General features: G+C 33.2%; 1 protein-coding gene across 3 annotated transcripts; it reads left to right on the top strand.

Moving 5' to 3' along the window:
• The first annotated feature begins 897 nt into the window (after window positions 1–897).
• Window positions 898–20867, top strand: LOC138331700 (serine/threonine-protein phosphatase 4 catalytic subunit). 3 transcript variants are annotated; one of them, XM_069279443.1, is made up of 9 exons: window positions 898–970; window positions 13222–13271; window positions 14106–14229; window positions 15048–15200; window positions 15998–16171; window positions 16588–16714; window positions 17505–17694; window positions 18162–18240; window positions 18703–20867. In XM_069279443.1, exons 1-9 carry the CDS (start codon window positions 908–910, stop codon window positions 18751–18753), a joined length of 1011 nt encoding a protein of 336 aa, XP_069135544.1. In that variant the 5' UTR covers window positions 898–907; the 3' UTR covers window positions 18754–20867. The 3 variants fall into 3 exon arrangements, with proteins under 3 accessions (XP_069135544.1, XP_069135545.1, XP_069135546.1); XM_069279444.1 differs by lacking the exon at window positions 898–970 and adding an exon at window positions 2502–2525; XM_069279445.1 differs by lacking the exon at window positions 898–970 and adding an exon at window positions 6430–6514.
• The last annotated feature ends 484 nt before the right edge of the window (window positions 20868–21351 follow it).

Genomic DNA, 21351 nt, shown 5'->3' with positions numbered 1-21351 from the left:
TAAATATCTGGGTATATATGTGTCAGAGTAACAGAAAAAAATCACCAAATACATAAGTGCAAAAATACGACTACTCTACTGAAGAAAAAAATATACATACCCGACATGCTGCTGACGATCTATCTAATACTAAACTTAAAACAATCTCTACTGTATCCTAATCATGTCTAGGCGATAATGAGACTTTCTTTTTTATTTTATCATTAAAAAAAATTTTGCGAATTTGTCCCCCTTCTTTGTACATTATCAATAAGCTTTGCTTGACATTTTTTTTTATCTAGAGGACCAAGCCACTGGACAATGTTCTAAATACGAATTTCTTTGATTTTGTAAATGTTTGATAATCAGGATGTATCAATCTTCTTAAGATGATGCACATGATCCCCCGTAATTGAACTTTGATGTTTTCATGTTTTATTATATGCCTATCTATGAATCTATGTGCATTTTTTTTTTATTTGATTTTTTGAGCCACATTGTCCTCTGAAGTCTTATAAAATATTCATCAGATTTGAAGTTCTCGACATAATCTATTAATGTATATTTTTTAATTTGTTAGATACATTTCTATCATTCTTTTGTCAAGCAAATACAATTAATGACAAAGTAAAAAAACTAATCATATAAATAAACGATTATTAAAAAAAATAATATAAAAATTACTTTTAATTCTTTTCTTTACCTCAGCTAGGCCACGTAGAATCCGGATGATTCCGTTTCCGTCTATTGATTTCTTATTAGTATCGTATTTAAATAATTTTGAAATAGTTTTAAATTAAAGAACATTTTTATTTCTATTAGTGTTCAATACTTTATATAAAAGAACAAAATGAAATTTATAGTTTATAGCAAAATTAAACACAACAACAATTGTATTACGAAACACGAACTAACGTTCATCTCGATAATGCGCGAGATTTCAATTTCTGACGCACAACAGAGAATGCGAGGAGGTTTGGAGAACGACTCGGTAAGTAAACCGGTCTCTGGTTCTGAAAGTGATGTGTTCTTGTCTTATCCTAACTTTGACATTGTGACCAACAAGGAAAACGTTATGAAACTGGTGTTGTATATCGTAGGTTTAAGAGGTTGAACAATATGACGGATCTGAATGTTGAAACCAGTGTGTTTCACTTGCTTCTTTAGAAATTAGAATGAATGGAACACACGACCTGCTTGAAACTGAGATGCAGCGAGATGTAGCCGAGATACCGTTCTGCATACATTCAAAAGTTGATTTGCGATTTCTAAAATGAGAATAAAGTATTAAGCTTAGTAACGAGTGTAAAGATCTAGAGTTATTGCTTTGTGACTTTGTCACGATATCCTTGTAGTAAACTTTGGTGGCAATTCAAAACATCAGCAACTTCATGCTCATGTAAGTAACCCACAAAACTATTGTCCCACAAGGATAAGGAACAGACTCCAAAATTGCCAAATCAAATTAAAGGTAATGTCCTCGGCACCCTCATTTCTGATACTTGTAGGCCTAGCTATATAGCTAGCAGGCCAGATCTAAACTTACAGATGGTCCAAGAACTAGACCAATTTTATTACACTTATTTGTTTACTGGCTGTGGACATTTATTGTGAAGAACATATTGTCCTGCTTTTGATGGCAGGGCATACCAAATGCAATTTTAAACGGTTTTGTGTTTAGAAAGATTACACACGTATTCCAAAATTATTAACAATATTTTCTTTTAAAAGAAAATCCTATGTATGTAGCATAAATTAGTGCCAAATTTTAGTAAATCTTACTTCACAAGAATGGTATTATTATATTGGTTTTATTCTAAGATAAATATAGTACCAATTAATTAATCTTCTGCTTCCTGTGACGACAGAAGTGTCCAAAAAACAAAAGCTGTAAGGGAGGTAATTCAATCTAAGAACTTGACACAAAAGAACATTCCTGTTTAGCGCTCAGCATACAGGGAGCAGGACAACTGATTTGCCTGTTGTCTGTATAATATGACGGGGTGGCAGGGCTAGAACTTTATTTTTAAAACCACTGGTCACTTGGGCTAGTCACCCAAGAAAATTTACTAGCTAGCTATAGCCAAATAGTAAATTCCGCTAGCCCAAATCGTGCTAGTTCAAGAGAAAACAACTAGCCCAAATTAAAAGGCTTTAAAAATACAAAGATGTTTGTTTATTTATAATTTAACGAATCAATTTTATTATCTGCAGGACCAGTGAACATGATTCAATCATTTTGGCAATATTCTGTGTTTTATGTTCACAAATGGTATTCTAAACGAGGAAATTCTTTTCTCACCGTGTTTAAAATTTCTGTTCACGTTTTGATTCATACTTTTTTTGCTAATGTCTTTTATCACCTCTTTTCATCACCGTCTCCTTTTCGTTTTTTGAGCCTAAATCAAATTGCCCTCTTGTACTTTCAGAATATAACTTCTGTGCACTCATTTGTAGCTCTTCTACTTCTGGAAGCTCTAGGTCTTCGGTCTATAGGTTGGAAGATCTAATGGGCTACCGTTGAGTTCAAGCCCTGAATGGCCAAGGTGTGTCGGCATGCTTCAGTGATATAGCACTTAAAAGTACAAGAGTTCAACTATATTCCCAAAACACTTCATAATCAATATAATCATACAAGCCGCATACCATATATGGGAGGCCGTCCTTACATTACATGAGTACATGACCCGTCTGGCTGTTCATTTAATCAAACAAATATCAACCAAGACAATCATCTTCATATTGATTCCATTTCCAAATTTAATTTATTCCATTACAACAAGTCTTCCACCTCTCGAACACTACAATAAGCCCTTCATATCTCGATCACTACAATAAGCCCTCCATCTTTCAAACACTTCTATAAGCCCTCCATCTCTCGATCATTACAACAAGCCCTCCATCTCTCGAACACTACAACAAGCCCTCCATCTCTCTGAACACTACAATAAGCCCTCCAACTCAAGAACACTACAATGAGCCCTTCATCTCTTGAACACTTCAACAAGCATAAGCCCTTCATATCTCGATCACTTCAACAAGCTTAAGCCCTCCATCTCTCGATCACTTCAACAAGCTTAAGCATTCCATCTCTCGAACACTACAATAAGCCCTCCATCTCTCGAACACTACAATAAGCCCTCCATCTCTCGAACGCTCCAAATAGCCCTCCATCTCTCGAACACTACAATTAGCCCTACATCTCTCGATCACTACAATTAGCCCTCCATCTCTCGATCACTACAACAAGCTCACCACAATGTGGAAAATGTATGTAACAGTCAGACACTAACCAGGGCCCTCCAAATGCTAGCTTTGATGCTCTTCCAATTTAGCTATCTTGTGATTGATCCAGTGCGATGAGTACACTAAATTTAGAGGGAACACTTCAAGTTATTTTATAAGTTATTTAGGAATAGAGAAGGACAGTCCTTGATGTACTTGATAGCGATACTGTATTGTACATATGATACCGGTTTTAAGAAGTATCGATACTATCATCAGTATATTTGCAGTTAGCACATGATTTTCTTAATTCAGCATGTAAAAGTGACTAAATGAAGGAGACAGGTGGGCACAATATTTGTAAGATCATATTATATAAATCTTGAAATTAGTTTATAATGGAAAGTCTGTACAACAAACTGTGCATTAGCAATGTTAAATCAAATAAAATCTATAGTATATATATGTAGTATGTAAACAACCAGTATACCAGTATATATCTTCACTATCATTGATAATAGCAGTATCGTTTCATTGATACCGGCATGGTATCATACCGCTTCATTCTTAACAGTACAGTATCCAACCCTAATTGGTACAATGTATCATTTGAGTTTTGCTATATAAAGATGCTGTGTATATATCTTCACTATCGTTGAAAATAACAGTATCGTTTCATTGACACTGGCCCATGGCATGGTATCATACCGCTTCATTCTTAACAGTACAGTATCCAACCCTAATTGGTACAATGTATCATTTGAGTTTTGCTATATAAAGATGCTGTGTATATATCTTCACTATCGTTGAAAATAACAGTATCATTTCATTGACACTGGCATGGTATCATACCGCTTCATTCTTAACAGTACAGTGTCCAACCCTTATTGGTACAATGTATCATTTGAGTTTTGCTATATAAAGATGCTGTGTATATATCTTCACTATCGTTGAAAATAACAGTATCGTTTCATTGACACTGGCATGGTATCATACCGCTTCATTCTTAACAGTACAGTATCCAACCCTAATTGGTACAATGTATCATTTGAGTTTTGCTATATAAAGATGCTGTGTATATATCTTCACTATCGTTGAAAATAACAGTATCGTTTCATTGACACTGGCATGGTATCATACCGCTTCATTCTTAACAGTACAGTATCCAACCCTAATTGGTACAATGTATCATTTGAGTTTTGCTATATAAAGATGCTGTGTATATATCTTCACTATCGTTGAAAATGATAGTATCGTTTCATTGATACCGGCATGGTATCATACCGCTTCATTCTTAACAGTACAGTATCCAACCCTAATTGGTACAATGTATCATTTGAGTTTTGCTATATAAAGATGCTGTGTATATATCTTCACTATCGTTGAAAATAACAGTATCGTTTCATTGACACTGGCATGGTATCATACCGCTTCATTCTTAACAGTACAGTATCCAACCCTAATTGGTACAATGTATCATTTGAGTTTTGCTATATAAAGATGCTGTGTATATATCTTCACTATCGTTGAAAATAACAGTATCGTTTCATTGACACTGGCATGGTAATGGTATCATACCGCTTCATTCTTAACAGTACAGTATCCAACCCTAATTGGTACAATGTATCATTTGAGTTTTGCTATATAAAGATGCTGTGTATATATCTTCACTATCGTTGAAAATAACAGTATCGTTTCATTGACACTGGCATGGTAATGGTATCATACCGCTTCATTCTTAAGTGTACAGTATCCAACCCTAATTGGTACAATGTATCATTTGAGTTTTACTATATAAAGATGCTGTGCCACCACAAGTTCAGCAATTAATTTGTATGTTAAACAACCAGTATATATCTTCACTATCGATGAAAATGATAGTATCGTTTCATTGATACCGGCATGGTATCATACCGCTTCATTCTTAACGGTATCCACCCAAAGTTGTTACAATGTATCATTTGAGTTTTACTACAAGATGCTGTGCCACCACAAGTTTAGCAATTAATTAGGGAATAGCTTACTGGTGTCAAGTGGAGAAGACAAAGATAAAAAATGCAATTTAATATATATCAGCTGTCACTGCAACATGTGTCATGCAGGCATATCGAGTTAGAAATTGTACTTCATCTCTGATCAATATAATTCCAACTGGGTTAAAATATTGTGATGTAAAAGTATTTCCGATTTGTGAGATACTTCCTAGCTGGTTAAATTATATTGTCGAGTGAAATTTTTTAACTACCAGTACATTTCAAATTAGACTGTAAATGAGCTTGAGGAAGTTTATTCCTTGCATCTTATATAAAGCTCATTTTTATACATGTATAACAAGAAATATAAACAATAATGACAGACTAGTGAGCTTTCGCCCCATTCAAGGGAGCTCTTCAGACTGTTTATTATGTATATTTATATAGGACATGTATAGCAATTAATACCAAAACTTTTTTTTAAAATGCAAATGTTTGTCAATGTAAATGTCTCTTTCTTTAAGCAACAATGTTAATGTTGTTGTTGTTGCTACGGCATCATATCAAAAGGTACAAGGGTATTTCACCTATAAAGCTAGCGTTTCTTGTGTTTCTACCTGAAGATGGCCAAGAGGCCGAAAATTTGTGAAAGAGACACATATATACTGTTTGAATTTTATATATATATTCTCTCACAGGAGGACTAGTATTTGAAAATTAAAAAAAAAAAGATCTTTAGAAAAAAGCATCATGGCATTATTAGCTCTCTTTTATAATTATACACACTGATTTTCAATATTCAGTCATATAGTGATTAATTACTGAGCCCAGAATTAACGTTGATAATTTTCTGTTCACCATCCAGCATGTATATATATGATTTTTCTGTAAAGTGATAGGATGTTATGTGTATATAGGTACACTTGTAATAAATATATAAGACAATATTGAAATCTTAGTCATATTATACATATAGGAATCTACATTTATATTTGTATGGACTGTGACAGCATCAGATAGATATTGAAAAGTAATAGAAGACAAAAAGGAACATGGGTACTTGAATTTATTGATTATAAATATTAATGTGTCAGATTTAGAAGCAGTGCATGATATAGACTGAAGTGATGATGAAATTTGTTTACAGATAATTGAACAGTACTAGTGCTGATAAACGTTGTGTTCACGTATAATGATGATGTCATACACTTGTAAATAAACTCATACACACATTAATCATTGCGCAGGGGCTAACTGTGTATATAAATACCGGTGTTTTTGTCCGGTTATCACATTAATACACGAGCTCCACAACAGAAACGTATACCTATACCCAGGTATGTAATTCTTTATGTGATTGAACGTGGGTTTTTACTTAAAAATTTTTTTGTAATATTAACAAGTATATCATATACAGATATATATGCAATGTATGTATAGTATATACCTACTGTCTTAATTATTATACATAGTGTACATATTTCAAAGTTGTTGATGAGGACAGAAAAAGTTGTACTGGAAGTACATATGTACCTTGATTCATGTATTAAATCATTATTTTATTGTGTGCATTGTAAAGTTAAGGTTTTTACGCTTAAGGCTATATAGCCTTACAGCGTATTGTCATTGCCTGCGATACCGGAAATACTGGAAATGCCTTTTCGACTACGACACCACCTAGCGTGAAAAAGTACTACACCTCAGGTCCAAAAAATCCGCTTTCTAAAGCAAATATGCTGTCATGGTGTAATTATGATTGCATGAAAAAAATCTGTAGTATTTCCTTAAGTGTTATAGTTTCAAAAATGTGTCCAAAGCTATAATATCATTGTCTATTAATGGAAAATAGTGAGAATAATTTGCATGAATGATAGCGATCGATGACCTAAATTCTCGCCAATCATTTGCATATATGATGAACTTCTAGTTTAGATAACACTAAATAAAGGAATTGACAGGATTTAAGTATGTATAAGTAGGGTTGGTATGGGTACTAAATTTTGTCCTCGTGTACCCGAATTTAAGTATCCGATCCGTACCTAGATACTCGACATGTATTCCTACAGTATGTGAACGTATTCCTATGTGAACGTATCAACTTCGTGAGTTAGCTTAGTGGTACAATTTACCGATGTTGTTTGGGGCGATCTTCAGATGGAGCAAATTTCAATGTAATCATAATGAAATGTGAGAGATTTATTCTCCAATACTGCAAATGGCATTGGTATATCAATTTAATATCAATCGGTAACATCATACAATCGTAATGTAACAAGCTGACATAGCCCAGAATGTCCGTGACAGATGTTGTTTTACCGCACATGCGCAACAGGAAGTACAAAAGAGTGACGTAGTCTTCATTCGGATAGCCTCTGGTGTTATCATCTACAGCATACCGATAGTGAAAGTAAACATGTGCGCCATTCATGATCACTTCTCCGATCATGGGAAATAAGAATTGCAACAATGTTGCTTGTGAACATGTCGTTAGCAGATGAAGTGTCATCCTTTGTGAGTAAAATAGAACAAAAGAGTGCTATTTTGTACTTCTTGTTACTGAATTTTACGTTTACACAGACATCTAACACTCAGTATCAGTATGTTTCGTCAGTATTTTGACGGATGCCCGGCCGGGAAGCCTACACATGGTTCCTACGTGTATTTTGACGGGTACCCGGGTACTTCCCCAACACGACCCGTGTGGCAATAATCAAGGCCTACAACATTCCATTCGTATTTGGACACAGAAACAGCAAAAATCGTAAGTGTTCATTTCGTTTTGCTTATACCTGTCTACAGTAAATAAATTACACATGAAGTGAACTTACGTGTCTCTGTGTATTTCTGCTAACGTATGTGATATAGATGTTTTATTTTATTACAAGAACAAGAACATTACTTTATATTTTGGGGCAGTTTCCTTTTCAAATTCGAAGTTGACAAAAATTAACTGCTAGCATTATTTTATGACATACAATTTAATGCATTTAATTCAGTAGGTGTAACAGATTTAATTTGCCAAATTGTCCATATTGATACCGTACTGGTAATGGAGTGTCACATCACAAAACATAACAGTATGTAGGATTTCGTATAGTGTGTAACATACATGACAATGAATTAGCATATTGATGTAATCAATTAATATATAGCTACTGTTGTAGAGGAAAAGATATCACCTTCTGACTGACTCTGCTACAACAGTAGCTAATCAATATAGAGATACAATTGTAGCGGGATTGACCTGGGTCGATCATTGGTGACCAGGTAGCTCAGTCAGTAGAGCACTCGGCTAGTGTTCTGAGGGTCCCGGATTTGAATCCCGGTCTGGCCGCTACATTTTCTCCTCTCCTGTTACAAAATTGGCGCCCAACTAAATAACCCACGTTGGTGGTATTTGGAAGATTCTCGTATGTCTTCGAGGGTGAAGACTTCGAGAAAGGAGGGAGGAGTGTAGCAGGATTGGACTGGGTCAATCATCGGAGACCAGGTAGCTCAGTCGGTAGAGCACTCGGCTAGTGTTCTGAGGGTCCCGGGTTTGAATCCCGGTCTGGCCGCTACATTTTCTCCTCTCCTGTTACACAATCATGCATACACAATACATTTGTACATAATATACATGTGTGTATATGAAGTTTAAGAGACAAGTGTAATCACTAATAAGGCTAGATTTTATTAAGACAATTATTATCTCTGATTTAAAAACTGGAAACATGAGCTTAAAATATTGATAAAAATTAAAAATAAAAAGATTAAAAATGATGCTAATATATTAACTCAAATTACTTGTAAACAAGACTCCACAACTGACTTGAACTTAACAAAATTCTTTAAGTTTATGTTAGAGGACTCTATAACTTTTTATTGAAATTATTGCATATTTTGTTAAATTCTAAAATAACAGGACCCAATATTTGCTAGCCATCCACAGCAGACTCAAAATGTTGAAGAATTGAGATTATCAAGAAGCAGTGAAATAATACCGGGCATATATTAACTAGCTGCAATGGCAGATATATAAAGCTCTAGACAACTTTGTCGTCAGATCTAGGGTTACAATTCTGTCTAATTGTCCGTAGTGTTGCAAAACATCTAATGATGAACATGACATAATTAGCGGACTGCAGGTTTCAAGTAAATTTGCAATTGAACAGATTTACGGTATGTAAAAACATATCAAAAAGCATACGTTCAGATGGACATGTATCATTAAAGAGTAAAATAAAAATAATGTTTTGTTATGTTATGCTATGTTATTTTATTCAAGTATTTTTGAATAAACATAATTAAACACAGTTCACTTCAGTGATAGGGAAGGAGATTTGTTACTATGCGACTATGTCCCCTTGAAATAAAATTTCGATGGGACATTTGATCAGACAATGCGCCAAAACAACATTTTCTAGGGACATTGAGGCGAAAACAAAAATTAACATCAGCATGTATCATCAATGTTTTATTAGTCACTCATTAGTCAGTGTACTGTTGATTCAGCAAATAAGTAAATAATGCTAGCAGATGAATTTGTTAACTGATAATTTAACCAGAAACTGCTTCAAAATTAGAAGTAATATTAACTACTTGTTTTTTTTTCTTGTTGTAAAACAAAACATTGATTATATGTATGTTAGCAGAAATACACAGACATGTTACCTAGTTCACTTCATGCGTCATTGTTTGTCAAATACAAAATCAGAAACATAAGTGGTATGTAGTTCATATACCGACCCAAAGACCAATTTATTTAATGTAGAAACAAAACGAAATGAACGCTTAAGAATTTTACTGTTTCTGTCTCCAAATACGGAAGGGATGTTGAAGATTACTAGCGTAATGCACGTGGTTGCGTTGTTCAGGTGTTCTTCAGATAAAGTTACGTGAATGTGATCGACCACATCGGGAGGATGCTAAAGAAATTGTCTCTGTCGCTTTCAAGCTGTTGAGTGAAAAGAATGGAAATTATCTCTCATAGATGATTTCGACCAGCAAGTACAGTATCAGATTTACATCTAGGTTCTAACGCAGGGAACTCCCTGAACAGTATCAGATTTTGCGTTATGACATCTTTGTTTACATCGGACCGCTTGTACCATTGCTGAGTGTCACGTGACAAGTCGCTTATTTAGATGAAAAACGCTTACACTCGAAGGCAGAACACGATAAATAGTTACATTTTCTTAAAAAAACGATAATAAAAACTCGATATTTCAATGCATTAGTGGTTTGTAATACATGTCATATAACCTCTGTATACATTTGACAAATCAGCGGGTGGGGAACTAATAAAAAAGACCTTACGTCATCGTGTTTAGAAACCGGGGTCCGTCTCAAAAACAATAATATCTTACCGATGATCAATCAAAATGTCTAAGTATGTTTTTTGATGCGTCATTTATCCAACAAATGCGCGTATGGCGCAGGGCGCGTGGCCTTCCCTATCACTGCACTTTGATTGGCTTTCCCAAATGATTTACGTGTGTTGTTTGTTTGATTAATTAACGTCCTATTAACAGCTATGGCCTGGGAGACTGCAGTAAATTCATGTTGTGTCTTCTTGTATAGTGGAACTGTTGCCCTTTTTATAGTGCTATATCACTGAAGCATGCCGCTGAAGACACCAAGCAACACACCCCACCCGGTCACATTATACTGACAACGGGCAAACCAGTCGTCCCACTCCCCTTATGCTGAACGCTAAGCAGGAGCGGAAACTACAACTTTTATAGACTTTGGTCTGTCTCGGCCAGGGGACAGAACCCAGAGCCTTCCTTACAGGGGCGAACGCTCATCTCAAGGCCAAAAGTGAGGCGGTGCCAATGGAGGCATTGGGAAAGATAAAGTAAGTTAGGAAGAATAGAAAAGATAAGATCCTAAATTTAGTCACCTTTTACGATCATGCAATAAGGGCAGCAGGTACAATTCTAATGCCCTACCTGCAGGGCCAACAAAAAATTGGTTACTTGTTGTTGAAGATTTCATGTGTGTAAGGGGTAACAGTGGGGAAATCATTGCAAACAAATTATCATTAGATAAACCCAGAGAAGTCTGAATGTTTTTTTCTGGTTGTTGGACATTATTCTCAGAAATCACATAAGGCGTCGCTACACGTACTGAATAGAAACATTGCCGGGAGCACGTGGAGCATCTAGATATAGCCTAACTGGTACTGTACGCTAGATGGCCATGACCTACTTGTAAAAATTGTCGTCTTGTAAAAACTGTCGGTACATGGGAGATGCTGAAACAAAGTTAGGCTTTACTTAGGGGATATTTGTGGATCTGTATGCGCTAAAGTAAAGTACAGTTTTAACCGAAAAGTTATGCTTGTATACTATGTATTTCACCAACTTGTCCAAGTACATGTAAATGTATATCAGTATAGTGTATATTTGACGGAAAACTTGTTAGCATAAGGAAAAGGCCCTCTTCACATTATGAACAACTTTATTGAAATAAATAAAAGGTTAAGTTTCATATCGCAGGTTGTATTATGTTCCTGGCGTCGTCATAATTACAATGGGTTAGTTGACCATTTCTGCGCCACAAGGCAAAACTTCAATTTATTATATTATAATTGTTATAAAAAGATTTTTAATTTTTTTTGTTTCGGAAAGGTAGCCTAGTGGCCCTTTCATGAATATCATGAAGTTGATAATCTTTTACATTGAATGTGAAAGCATTTGAATTATCATTATTCAAAAATGAGAATAAGAACTATGGCAGCTACCCTAGGTAACTGTGAAAAGAACAATTTGTCAAGCTTTTCTATCATTGCTTCCTAATAAACAATACTGTATGGTAGCCTTCTTAGCTTTTTGGGTAGCTAACACTTGTTTTTTATGTCTACTCATCTGAATACCTGCAAATTAAATTTCTTCACTTGCCTTAAGCTCTCAGTACTTTCAGTACTTTGATTTAACCACAAGTTTTTTATATTCTATAGTTATATTTACCCAGTATTTCACATACAGGCGTCTATATAACTTATCAAAAATCTCTGGTCAAACTGGAAATGGCTATATATTTAACTTAGACTTGATGTCTGCAAGATGTATATTATTTAAATAATTTAAATTTAGTAGAGACCTATAAAATTTATTATAATTAGATTAATGACTTATTTATTAGGGATCCAATGACGTAATTAATATTCATGTGATTAAACTATTTACGACAAGTGTTCCTTGTTGTCGATCAGGAAGTTCATGCACAATACTACATGCATACCAGTATATATATGTACTTTAAAGATGCTCCACCGCCGACAGAGCATAAATGATATTAATCACTTTAACAATAATTGGTGTTTAATCGTGTATATATATATATGTCTAATTAACACAAAAAATATTATAAAATAATTCATTTTGCCTTTGGTGCATGCGCAATCAGTACTTAATTAGGATATAGTGCCACGGAATTTTTTCGGGATGCAATTAATTATTTTTTGTAACTATAACTTGAAGTGAAATTAGAAGCTCAAACTTTTCAATGGTGGTAATGGTGAACATGTAAAGTAAGTAACTTTTGTTACTGAAGAAAAATACTGAAAATTCTGCTTGTGTTTTTGATCGTGAAAAATTGTCATTTGTCAGCGATGGAGCATCTTTAATTGTTTAAAGCGTATACATATAAAATACAATATGATTATGAACTTGGGATATTGTACCAATCAACCTTGTTTAAAAACATGGACATGCAGCCAATATCATTGTAAATTTATATGTATATTATACATGATTATAGTTGTCATCGATTGTTACACCAAATTAATTGCTAGTGTACATGTCGGTGCTTTATTCAATACTTGTAACCCCATATTGGTTAACTATTTTGTACCATGTGTGGATGATGAGATGTACACGACATTATTACATTGTTGATAGGATTTACACATGAACTTTACAGGTTTAGTTCAACTTAACATGAATTTATACCTGTAGTCTTTGTTTCAATTGCAAGTTTACCTTCTTCAAAACTACCTATAACGTATATATGTATTTTAGAAGTTGGTGATTATATGAAATTTTTCTTTCTGTTTCAGGCGTTGCAACATCAAAATTCTAGTATGACTGAAATAAGTGATTTAGACAGGTAATTATTCAGATCATTTAACGTGTATATATATATATATATGTACAAGTACAACATGATCAACATTACATATATTTTAATTTAAAAACTTTTTGAAGCAGCAGCAAATGATGAAAACGAAATACAGAAAAAAAATCATTGCTAGTCCGGAAGTATTCTCCAATCGTTTAACACTACCTTGTTATTGTTTTGAGCATTCTGTCTATATTTAGACTGGTGTCCCACTTTTCACCCGTGAGTCACATTTATGTAAATGTTAAACTGATAACAGTCAAACCTAGGTCTACTGACCCATATATACCATCCCATCAGTCACTGACTAACCAATCTATTACAGGTGAACAGGACAATTGTTATAATATAGATAATATAAATTAATGGTACATTTAACGTGAAATGCTCTCATTAAATTGATTTGATTGACTTTATAAATAGCTCATTTCTTTACACAATTTGTAAATTGTTCCATATTTACTATAATTCTGGGTTATAATTTAGTTCATTTTGTGCAATTAATTTTCAAAAGTATAAAAGCTTTCAGAACTGATCAAGATGTATGTTATTGTGGTATAGATATACAATTATTCATGTCCTTCAGAGAAACCATTTTAAGTACTGTTTTTATAAATGATGTTTTGTTATATCAATCCAATAGCTATAGAGTAGCTAATTATAATTACCTGAATTAGAATTGATCAAAGATGTATGTGTACAGTATCAACACACAATTTAATTAATATCCATATCCTTTAATGAAAAACAGATTAAAAACAATTATAAATGTTTTCAAAAATTAATTATTAAACAATTACGTATCAATCTTTGGTCACACAGGCAAATAGAGCAGCTTAGGCGATGCGAAATTATCAAAGAAAGTGAAGTGAAATCACTATGTGCTAAAGCCAGAGAGATCTTGGTGGAGGAGAGTAATGTCCAGAGAGTGGACTCCCCTGTCACAGTAAGTATATTTACCCACTTTTATTCCACGATGACCATACAAAAAATATAATAAATTCTTATATATGTAGCAGTACTGTATTCAACCCAATAAGACATGCCCTCATTTGTATCTATAAGTGTTCCTTCTTTTCGAGACCTTAAGCAGGGAACTAGTTCACTTACTTGTACTTAAATCTTTTAAATATAAAAAAAACATAAATATAAACATAAATATATAATATATATAATTCTGATTTTCTTCCTTTCATTTCCTTTATAAGTTGGTTTCTGGCTTACTATTGGGTCAATTTGGTATATTACCTAATAATCATTATGGTTTTTACTCAAAAACTGCATTGTTGACTGATTGCCTGGCAGTATGTTGACACATATCATAGCATACACAGTGTAAAATGCAGAGACGCATGATGTTTGATTGATTACTAAGAAAATGTGAATTGTCAGTGAGGATGTTTTCTTATGAATAAAGTAATAATCAAGATGGTTGGTGAAAATTTTCTTAACATTATATTTAAAGACTATATATACCAGGTATACTAAAATTCGAAAAGGAATTTTAAAGATGCCACGCTGAATGGTTTTTTTCACATTAAAAGACAGATTTTGGTTAAAAATTATTAATTATACATTACGCATTGAAAGTTGAGCACTATTTCTAGTGAATACTGTGTTATGGAATAAGTATGATTCTAGACAAGAAAATGAAATATCATTATTTTTTGTAAAAATATATTTATGAACTCAATTATCATGCATAATAATTCCTTTGTGTATACACTATTAAGAATATAATCATGACATTTGGTGATGTTTCAGGTATGTGGCGATATTCACGGCCAGTTCTACGACCTCAACGAATTATTCAAAGTTGGTGGCGATGTTCCGGACACAAACTACCTATTTATGGGCGATTTTGTAGACAGAGGCTTCTACAGTGTAGAGACATTTCTTTTACTTCTAGCATTAAAGGTAAGATTAAAGGGAATAATCATACCCTGTCTTTACGTTGACATCGGTCGCAAAAATCCTTAGGATTTTCCACACAGTTATGACTTAGAGGGGCCTCGGTACTTAATGATTTGAAATTTTCCATTTCAATTAAAAGAAAAAATAATAAAATACTTTAGATTATTTATACCCGGGTACATTGATAACCTATACAGCTTTATTTGATGAGACCACAGCAATGATTTTGCGTCAGAGATGTTGAAAACCTGTGTTGGGGGAACTCCTGGAAACTCTAGCTGCTAGATTTATGAAGTTAGACTTATTAGAATGACTAAGCTAGACTTGGACAGAGTATACAGTATCATTTTGATATACCTCAAGCTGCATATATCCATTGAAAGTACTGAAATGATTTGTTGTCTCTTTTCATATCATTGTATGTAAAAAAAAAGGTTCAATAGCCAATGCATGCTGTCATATTTAGTCTTATTTAGCCTAATTAAATACATTATGAATACTGTATAGTTGTCTGTTGGTAACTTGAGCAGGGAGGATATTTATGCTTATTTGACAGGTCATCGATATGGTTGTGAAAATTTGAACCATGAAATAATAATATGGATAAATCATGTATTAGCTCTTACATCTGAATTGTAAAATTGTAACCTGTTAAATAAAAGTTTTATTGTTTTAGGTCAAAATTGGAAACATTTTGGTCCATGAAAATAACCTCTTACATGTATACATTGGTAACATGTAAAATTGTATAAAATCTATGTTATGTTTTTAGGTGTATAAAATCTATGTTATGTTTTTAGGTGCGTTATCCCGACAGAATTACATTAATCCGTGGAAATCATGAGAGTCGACAAATCACACAAGTGTATGGATTCTATGATGAGTGTTTAAGGAAATACGGCTCGATCACAGTGTGGAGATACTGCACAGAAATCTTTGATTATCTTAGCTTATCTGCAATTATAGATGGAAAGGTGAGTAGATTTAGACCAAATTGTGATCTTAGATTTAAGAGAAAATTCATTTACAATATGACTATACAATATTTGGAATTCAAAACAATCTTATACCTACTTCCATTCTGGGAAGAAGAAAAAAAAAATTATGAAAAAATAATGACCATACTGAACTAGAATATGACTGTCAATTGACAACTGTACTACTAAGTGTCTCGTGTCTGTCAAGTGTTCTGTCGTTCACATGTAAAAAGTTTAATTGCAATTGTGTTCTATAGATATGACTGAAGAAGTGCTTCAATTAATTTGATTATATGAAATCACTTTTTTCATTCCAATATTCAAAGAAATTTGATCTACCACTAATAGAAGATGATCAGGGTGGTATGTTAATCACAATGATTAGTATTAATTCTATGTATGCTTTGTAACAGATATTTTGTGTACACGGCGGCCTATCACCATCAATTCAGACCCTCGACCAAATACGATCAATCGACAGGAAACAGGAAGTTCCTCACGACGGCCCGATGTGTGACCTACTATGGTCTGACCCAGAAGGTTGGTAATGGCAGGGTGATCTACAGAGTTATCTTCCCTTAGTAGCAGATATTGATTTTAAAATTATTACTTCTTTTGAAATAATTGCAATTATCACAAATAATTGATGAAATAATCAAAATATAACTCTGCTTAAAGATTAGGCTCCAAAAAGCCCATTTCATCTATTAATGATGGACTAATTTACGGATATTTAGGGTGTGTTGACTCATTTACTAGTTCACTTGAACTAACATGGATATAAAATTGTAACTTCATTAATGATGTCACCAGTATCATTTTTTAATTATTAATAAAGTTCGAACATCATTTGAGAGTTATTCAATCCTAATGATACATTAAAAATATTCTAGATATTGGACTAGAACATTCCATTATGAAGTTTTAGTAAGGAATGTGTTAATTATTACATGTTAATTCATCTTCTTATTGCTAACAAGAATACATTTACTATTATTCTGTATTTGCATATTACAGAGTTATCTGTCCTTGTGGGTAGGTACTGATTGTGACGTCAAGTGTTTGCGAGTGCAACATCATATTATTCTGAGAAAAGGATGTGAATTGCGCCCAGAAAATAATGACATCACAATGGATACCTACCAGCAAGGGAGCTAACTCTGTAATATACAAAGATGAAATACTCTATTATAGAAATATTTAATTGCAGATAAACAATATTGTAGAAAATATCTCTTACCCGGTAATATATATAACCTCTAAAACACGTCTAGATGAGTGAAGAGAACTCAGGAAGTATTTCAATCTTTTATAAATCTTTTTTCACCAGATATGCAAGGATGGGGTGTGAGCCCGAGGGGAGCTGGTTATTTGTTTGGATCCGATGTCGTAGCACAATTCAACGCTGCCAATGATATTGACCTCATATGTCGAGCTCATCAGTTAGTTATGGAGGGTTACAAGTGGCATTTCAACGAAACAGTTTTAACCGTATGGTCAGCTCCTAATTATTGTTATAGGTAAGTGTGTCCTCAAGTAATCACAGGTAACCAGCACCAAGAAATGCAGACTTAAGTTGTTAATCCTTTATACGATTTATGTGAATTTTTTTTACATAGGTTGTTTCCAGAAATTGTGGTCAGTTTTATCATTATTACTGGTACTTAAGAAACTTCTTATTAAATTAAAAATTCTCTGTCTCCATTACAAATGTATTGCTGAGATTAAGGAATATTCCTTCTGTGATTATTTTCTAGATTTGGTTGATTTCGGTAGTTGAACTAAACAGAGAAAGCAACTTAAAAAATAAAGAGTAAAAAAAAAAAGAAAAAAAAAGAAGTAATAAAAATAAAAGTGTTTCCGTAAAGAAGGCTATAAATAGCAGAAAATTTGTAATATAAAGACGTTTTTGTTTATATATGATAGGATGTTGTTACTTTTGGAACAGTTTTGACAAATTATAAATGTTTTGAAATTACATTTTCAGGTGTGGTAATGTAGCAGCAATATTAGAATTAGACGAACATTTGCAAAGAGATTTCACAATATTTGAAGCAGCACCACAAGTAAGAATAAATTTTCATGTCCTTTGTTAAAATAATATAAAGATATTCTGTACTTTAAAGGATGTATCGTTAATCATGAATGATTGAACATCTTCAAACAGCTTGTCCTTCATCCATAAATGTTGTATAGAATATGGAGCTTTAAACATTCTGTATTTCTAACATATAATGAAGTTCTATTTTTCTGTATTTCTAATTATAACCTGCAAGTTTTTAATTGTTTTAAAAAAATATAGTAAAAGCATATTTAATATGTAAGCAATGCTCAAAATGTCTTGTGGTTTAAGAATGAAAATTAATTCTGTGACAAAAAAAGAAAAGAATTGTTGGATTGGAGTTTCATACACATTCTGCTGTTGAGGAAGATCTCAAACTGATATTATCCAAGCTTGTCATTGTTTGTGATTTAAAGACTGTTGCGTCAACCAGTGCCTAACTGAAAGTCTTGTTTTCTATTTTCAGGAATCCAGAGGAATTCCATCCAAGAAACCACAACCAGATTACTTTTTATGAGGACGGTGGGACTAGATTTTAATAAGGGGCCACAAACTCGCAGTTATACAACATTGGATGTTCATCTGATGAAGTGATTTAAGGGGAAAAATGGTGGAAAAGACAGAAATATTCAGAAAACATATACACGACTCATTCAAATTATCAGCATTTTTGTAATCAAACTCTAGAGAACTTTGATCTTCGTACAAGTTTCAGTTTAACTGCGACCATGTGATTATAATTCCCTGATGTCAAAACGAATTGGCTTTTGTAACATTGGGGCATGTGTACGATTAAAATTGACAGTTCAGTAAGGGTTACAAAGGCAACAAGAGTCATATTTAATACAAAAAAAATTAATTTCCAGTGAAACAATTTTCAGTATTTAAAAAATATACCAGGTATATTTCATTTAAATATGAGAAATTATATTTTGCTGAATAGAAGTGAAGAAGAAGTCTTCAAGACATTGACTTGAACCAGTGCTATTTCAATCTAAGATATTGATGAATTTTGTTGCATTAATATCAGCAGTTTTCAACACAATTTTCATTGAGAAGAAAATCTGCTTAATCAGAATAGAGCATTAATTAAATTCTGCTCTTTACTCAGTTAATTAAAGAACAAAGCATTAATATTCCTGTTCTTTTATCAATTCTGCATATAAATTGAAATAAACAAATCAAATTTCTTGTTTACATATGATTAAAAGCAATACTTTACACACAAATGCTATTGGAATTCATAAACTAATGTAATAAAGATATTTGATAAACATTGTTCTAGCACTTTTAGAAATAGTGCAGTGTTCACTGTGACATATTCATATTCATGATAGAATTCCATTTTCAGTTACAGTCAAACCTGTCTTTAGCGACCACCTCATATGTAAAGACCACTTGCTCAATTCTTGGGGTACCAAATGATCAATTTCCACACATGTAATCTGTGTATAAAGACCACTTGGCTATATAGACCATGTTTTATATATGTATTACATCTTGATGGTCGTTATAGAAAGGTTTGACTATTATATTTGCAGAACAATGGCCTATTTTTTTAATGAACTGTAAATCAAACATTTGTTCATTGATAAACTTGAATTCAATTGAGTGTGAATCCATATGAGCGTTACATGGGTTTAAAGGTGTACAGTGTATAGATACCTGTATTTAACTGTCATGATGATGTTCGGAATGTGTTGTACAGTTGGGTATAATCTGTTGTTCTTTGTAGATATGAATGTTTGTACAGGAAAATTGTTAATGTGTACAGATTTATCCAAAATGTTTTGTAACATGAACAACATTTTTTTTTTCTGATACAGGGTTACCTATCAGGAATGACATTCATACTACCATATAATAGTAAATATTAAGGACATCATACTGTAAATGCATTTTATCTTTGTACTATTAAACCGGTCAATATCACAACCCACCATTGACCAAACATTTTACATAGTTTGTTAACTTTCACAATATCCTCCCTTTATGGGGAAAAAAACCCTGAGAAAATATGTTATCTACATATTTCATAATTTCCTTTCCTGTTTTCACACTTTTATTACTGCCAATAGAAGTTGTTACACAGAAAATGTTGTGCATTGCATTCTCATTCATACCCTTTGGACCTGTATATAAAGACCACTTCACTAAGACATTTTTTTCTGTCCATAAGGTGGTCTTGATAGACAGGTTTAACTAGTTTTCCATCGCCCTTGTACCTTGTGATGTGATTCTGAATTATTTTGTCAACTACGGTCAAAATAGCAATAATATGAAATTTTACAGACAGTATATTTTATTATCAAGTAACATGTTGAGTTGATTAAACTACACGACTTTATTTTGGGCAATTAAAATAATCTAACACTGTCCTGTTCTCTCAAACTATCTTCAATCTTGGTTGTATTTTATTTTCATTTTGATGTGATTATTTTTAACAGGTTCATTCATCTCTTCCCATATAACCCTTCCATTTTACATTGATTTCACTTTTCTCTCATTTTATCTTGTCCTATCTCAGTCTGTCATCCCATGATATTGGAGAGGAATCTGTATGCATATTTTGTAAATGTCCAAGAGAAGGCAATGGAATTCTGAACTGTAATAGATTAATCCCCCCCCCCCCACTCCTCTGTCATAATGGACTACCAGGTATTTTAGTGTGTTCATGTTCAGGGGTAGGGGTGAGTAAGTTAACTTGTACACCTCTGTAGGAAACTTTGAACTCTTCTAAACCTGAGGCTGGAACGGTCCATTTTGAATGTCCAGGGGGTGAACAACTTGAAAATAAACCAACAGTTTAGTCCAAAAAATCCAGCTTCTCGAACAATGATAATGAGTATTGCGATGCTATGTCATTTGAACATATACTAGTTCAATGTATGGTTGAATCAGTTGAACAGGAATTGTACATTTGAATCATTTGAACAGGTATTTTACAGTTGAATCATTTGAACAGAAATTGTACAGTTGGATCATTCTATTCTCTGTTATTCCAAGGTATTCAATGCTATTGGAGCACCTTGGTCATTAAACTTGGAAGTGATTTCTGGTTAAAGACACTTCAACACCAAGTGGTAGCTCTCGTTTCTTTATTGTCCTTCACAAT

The sequence above is a fragment of the Argopecten irradians genome, chromosome 9 (genome assembly GCF_041381155.1).
Source record: "Argopecten irradians isolate NY chromosome 9, Ai_NY, whole genome shotgun sequence".
Lineage (NCBI taxonomy): Eukaryota > Metazoa > Mollusca > Bivalvia > Pectinida > Pectinidae > Argopecten > Argopecten irradians.
This window is presented reverse-complemented; position numbering and strand designations above follow the sequence as displayed.

What these genes read in the sequence shown, in the direction of transcription:
- LOC138331700 (XM_069279443.1), top strand. Translation starts at nt 908, where the DNA reads ATGCGCGAGATTTCAATTTCTGACGCACAACAGAGAATGCGAGGAGGT. An exon ending in GAGTGGACTCCCCTGTCACA is followed by an intron (nt 14,230 to 15,047) that starts GTAAGTATATTT and finishes GTGATGTTTCAG; the next exon opens with GTATGTGGCGATATTCACGG. An exon ending in CTGCAATTATAGATGGAAAG is followed by an intron (nt 16,172 to 16,587) that starts GTGAGTAGATTT and finishes GCTTTGTAACAG; the next exon opens with ATATTTTGTGTACACGGCGG.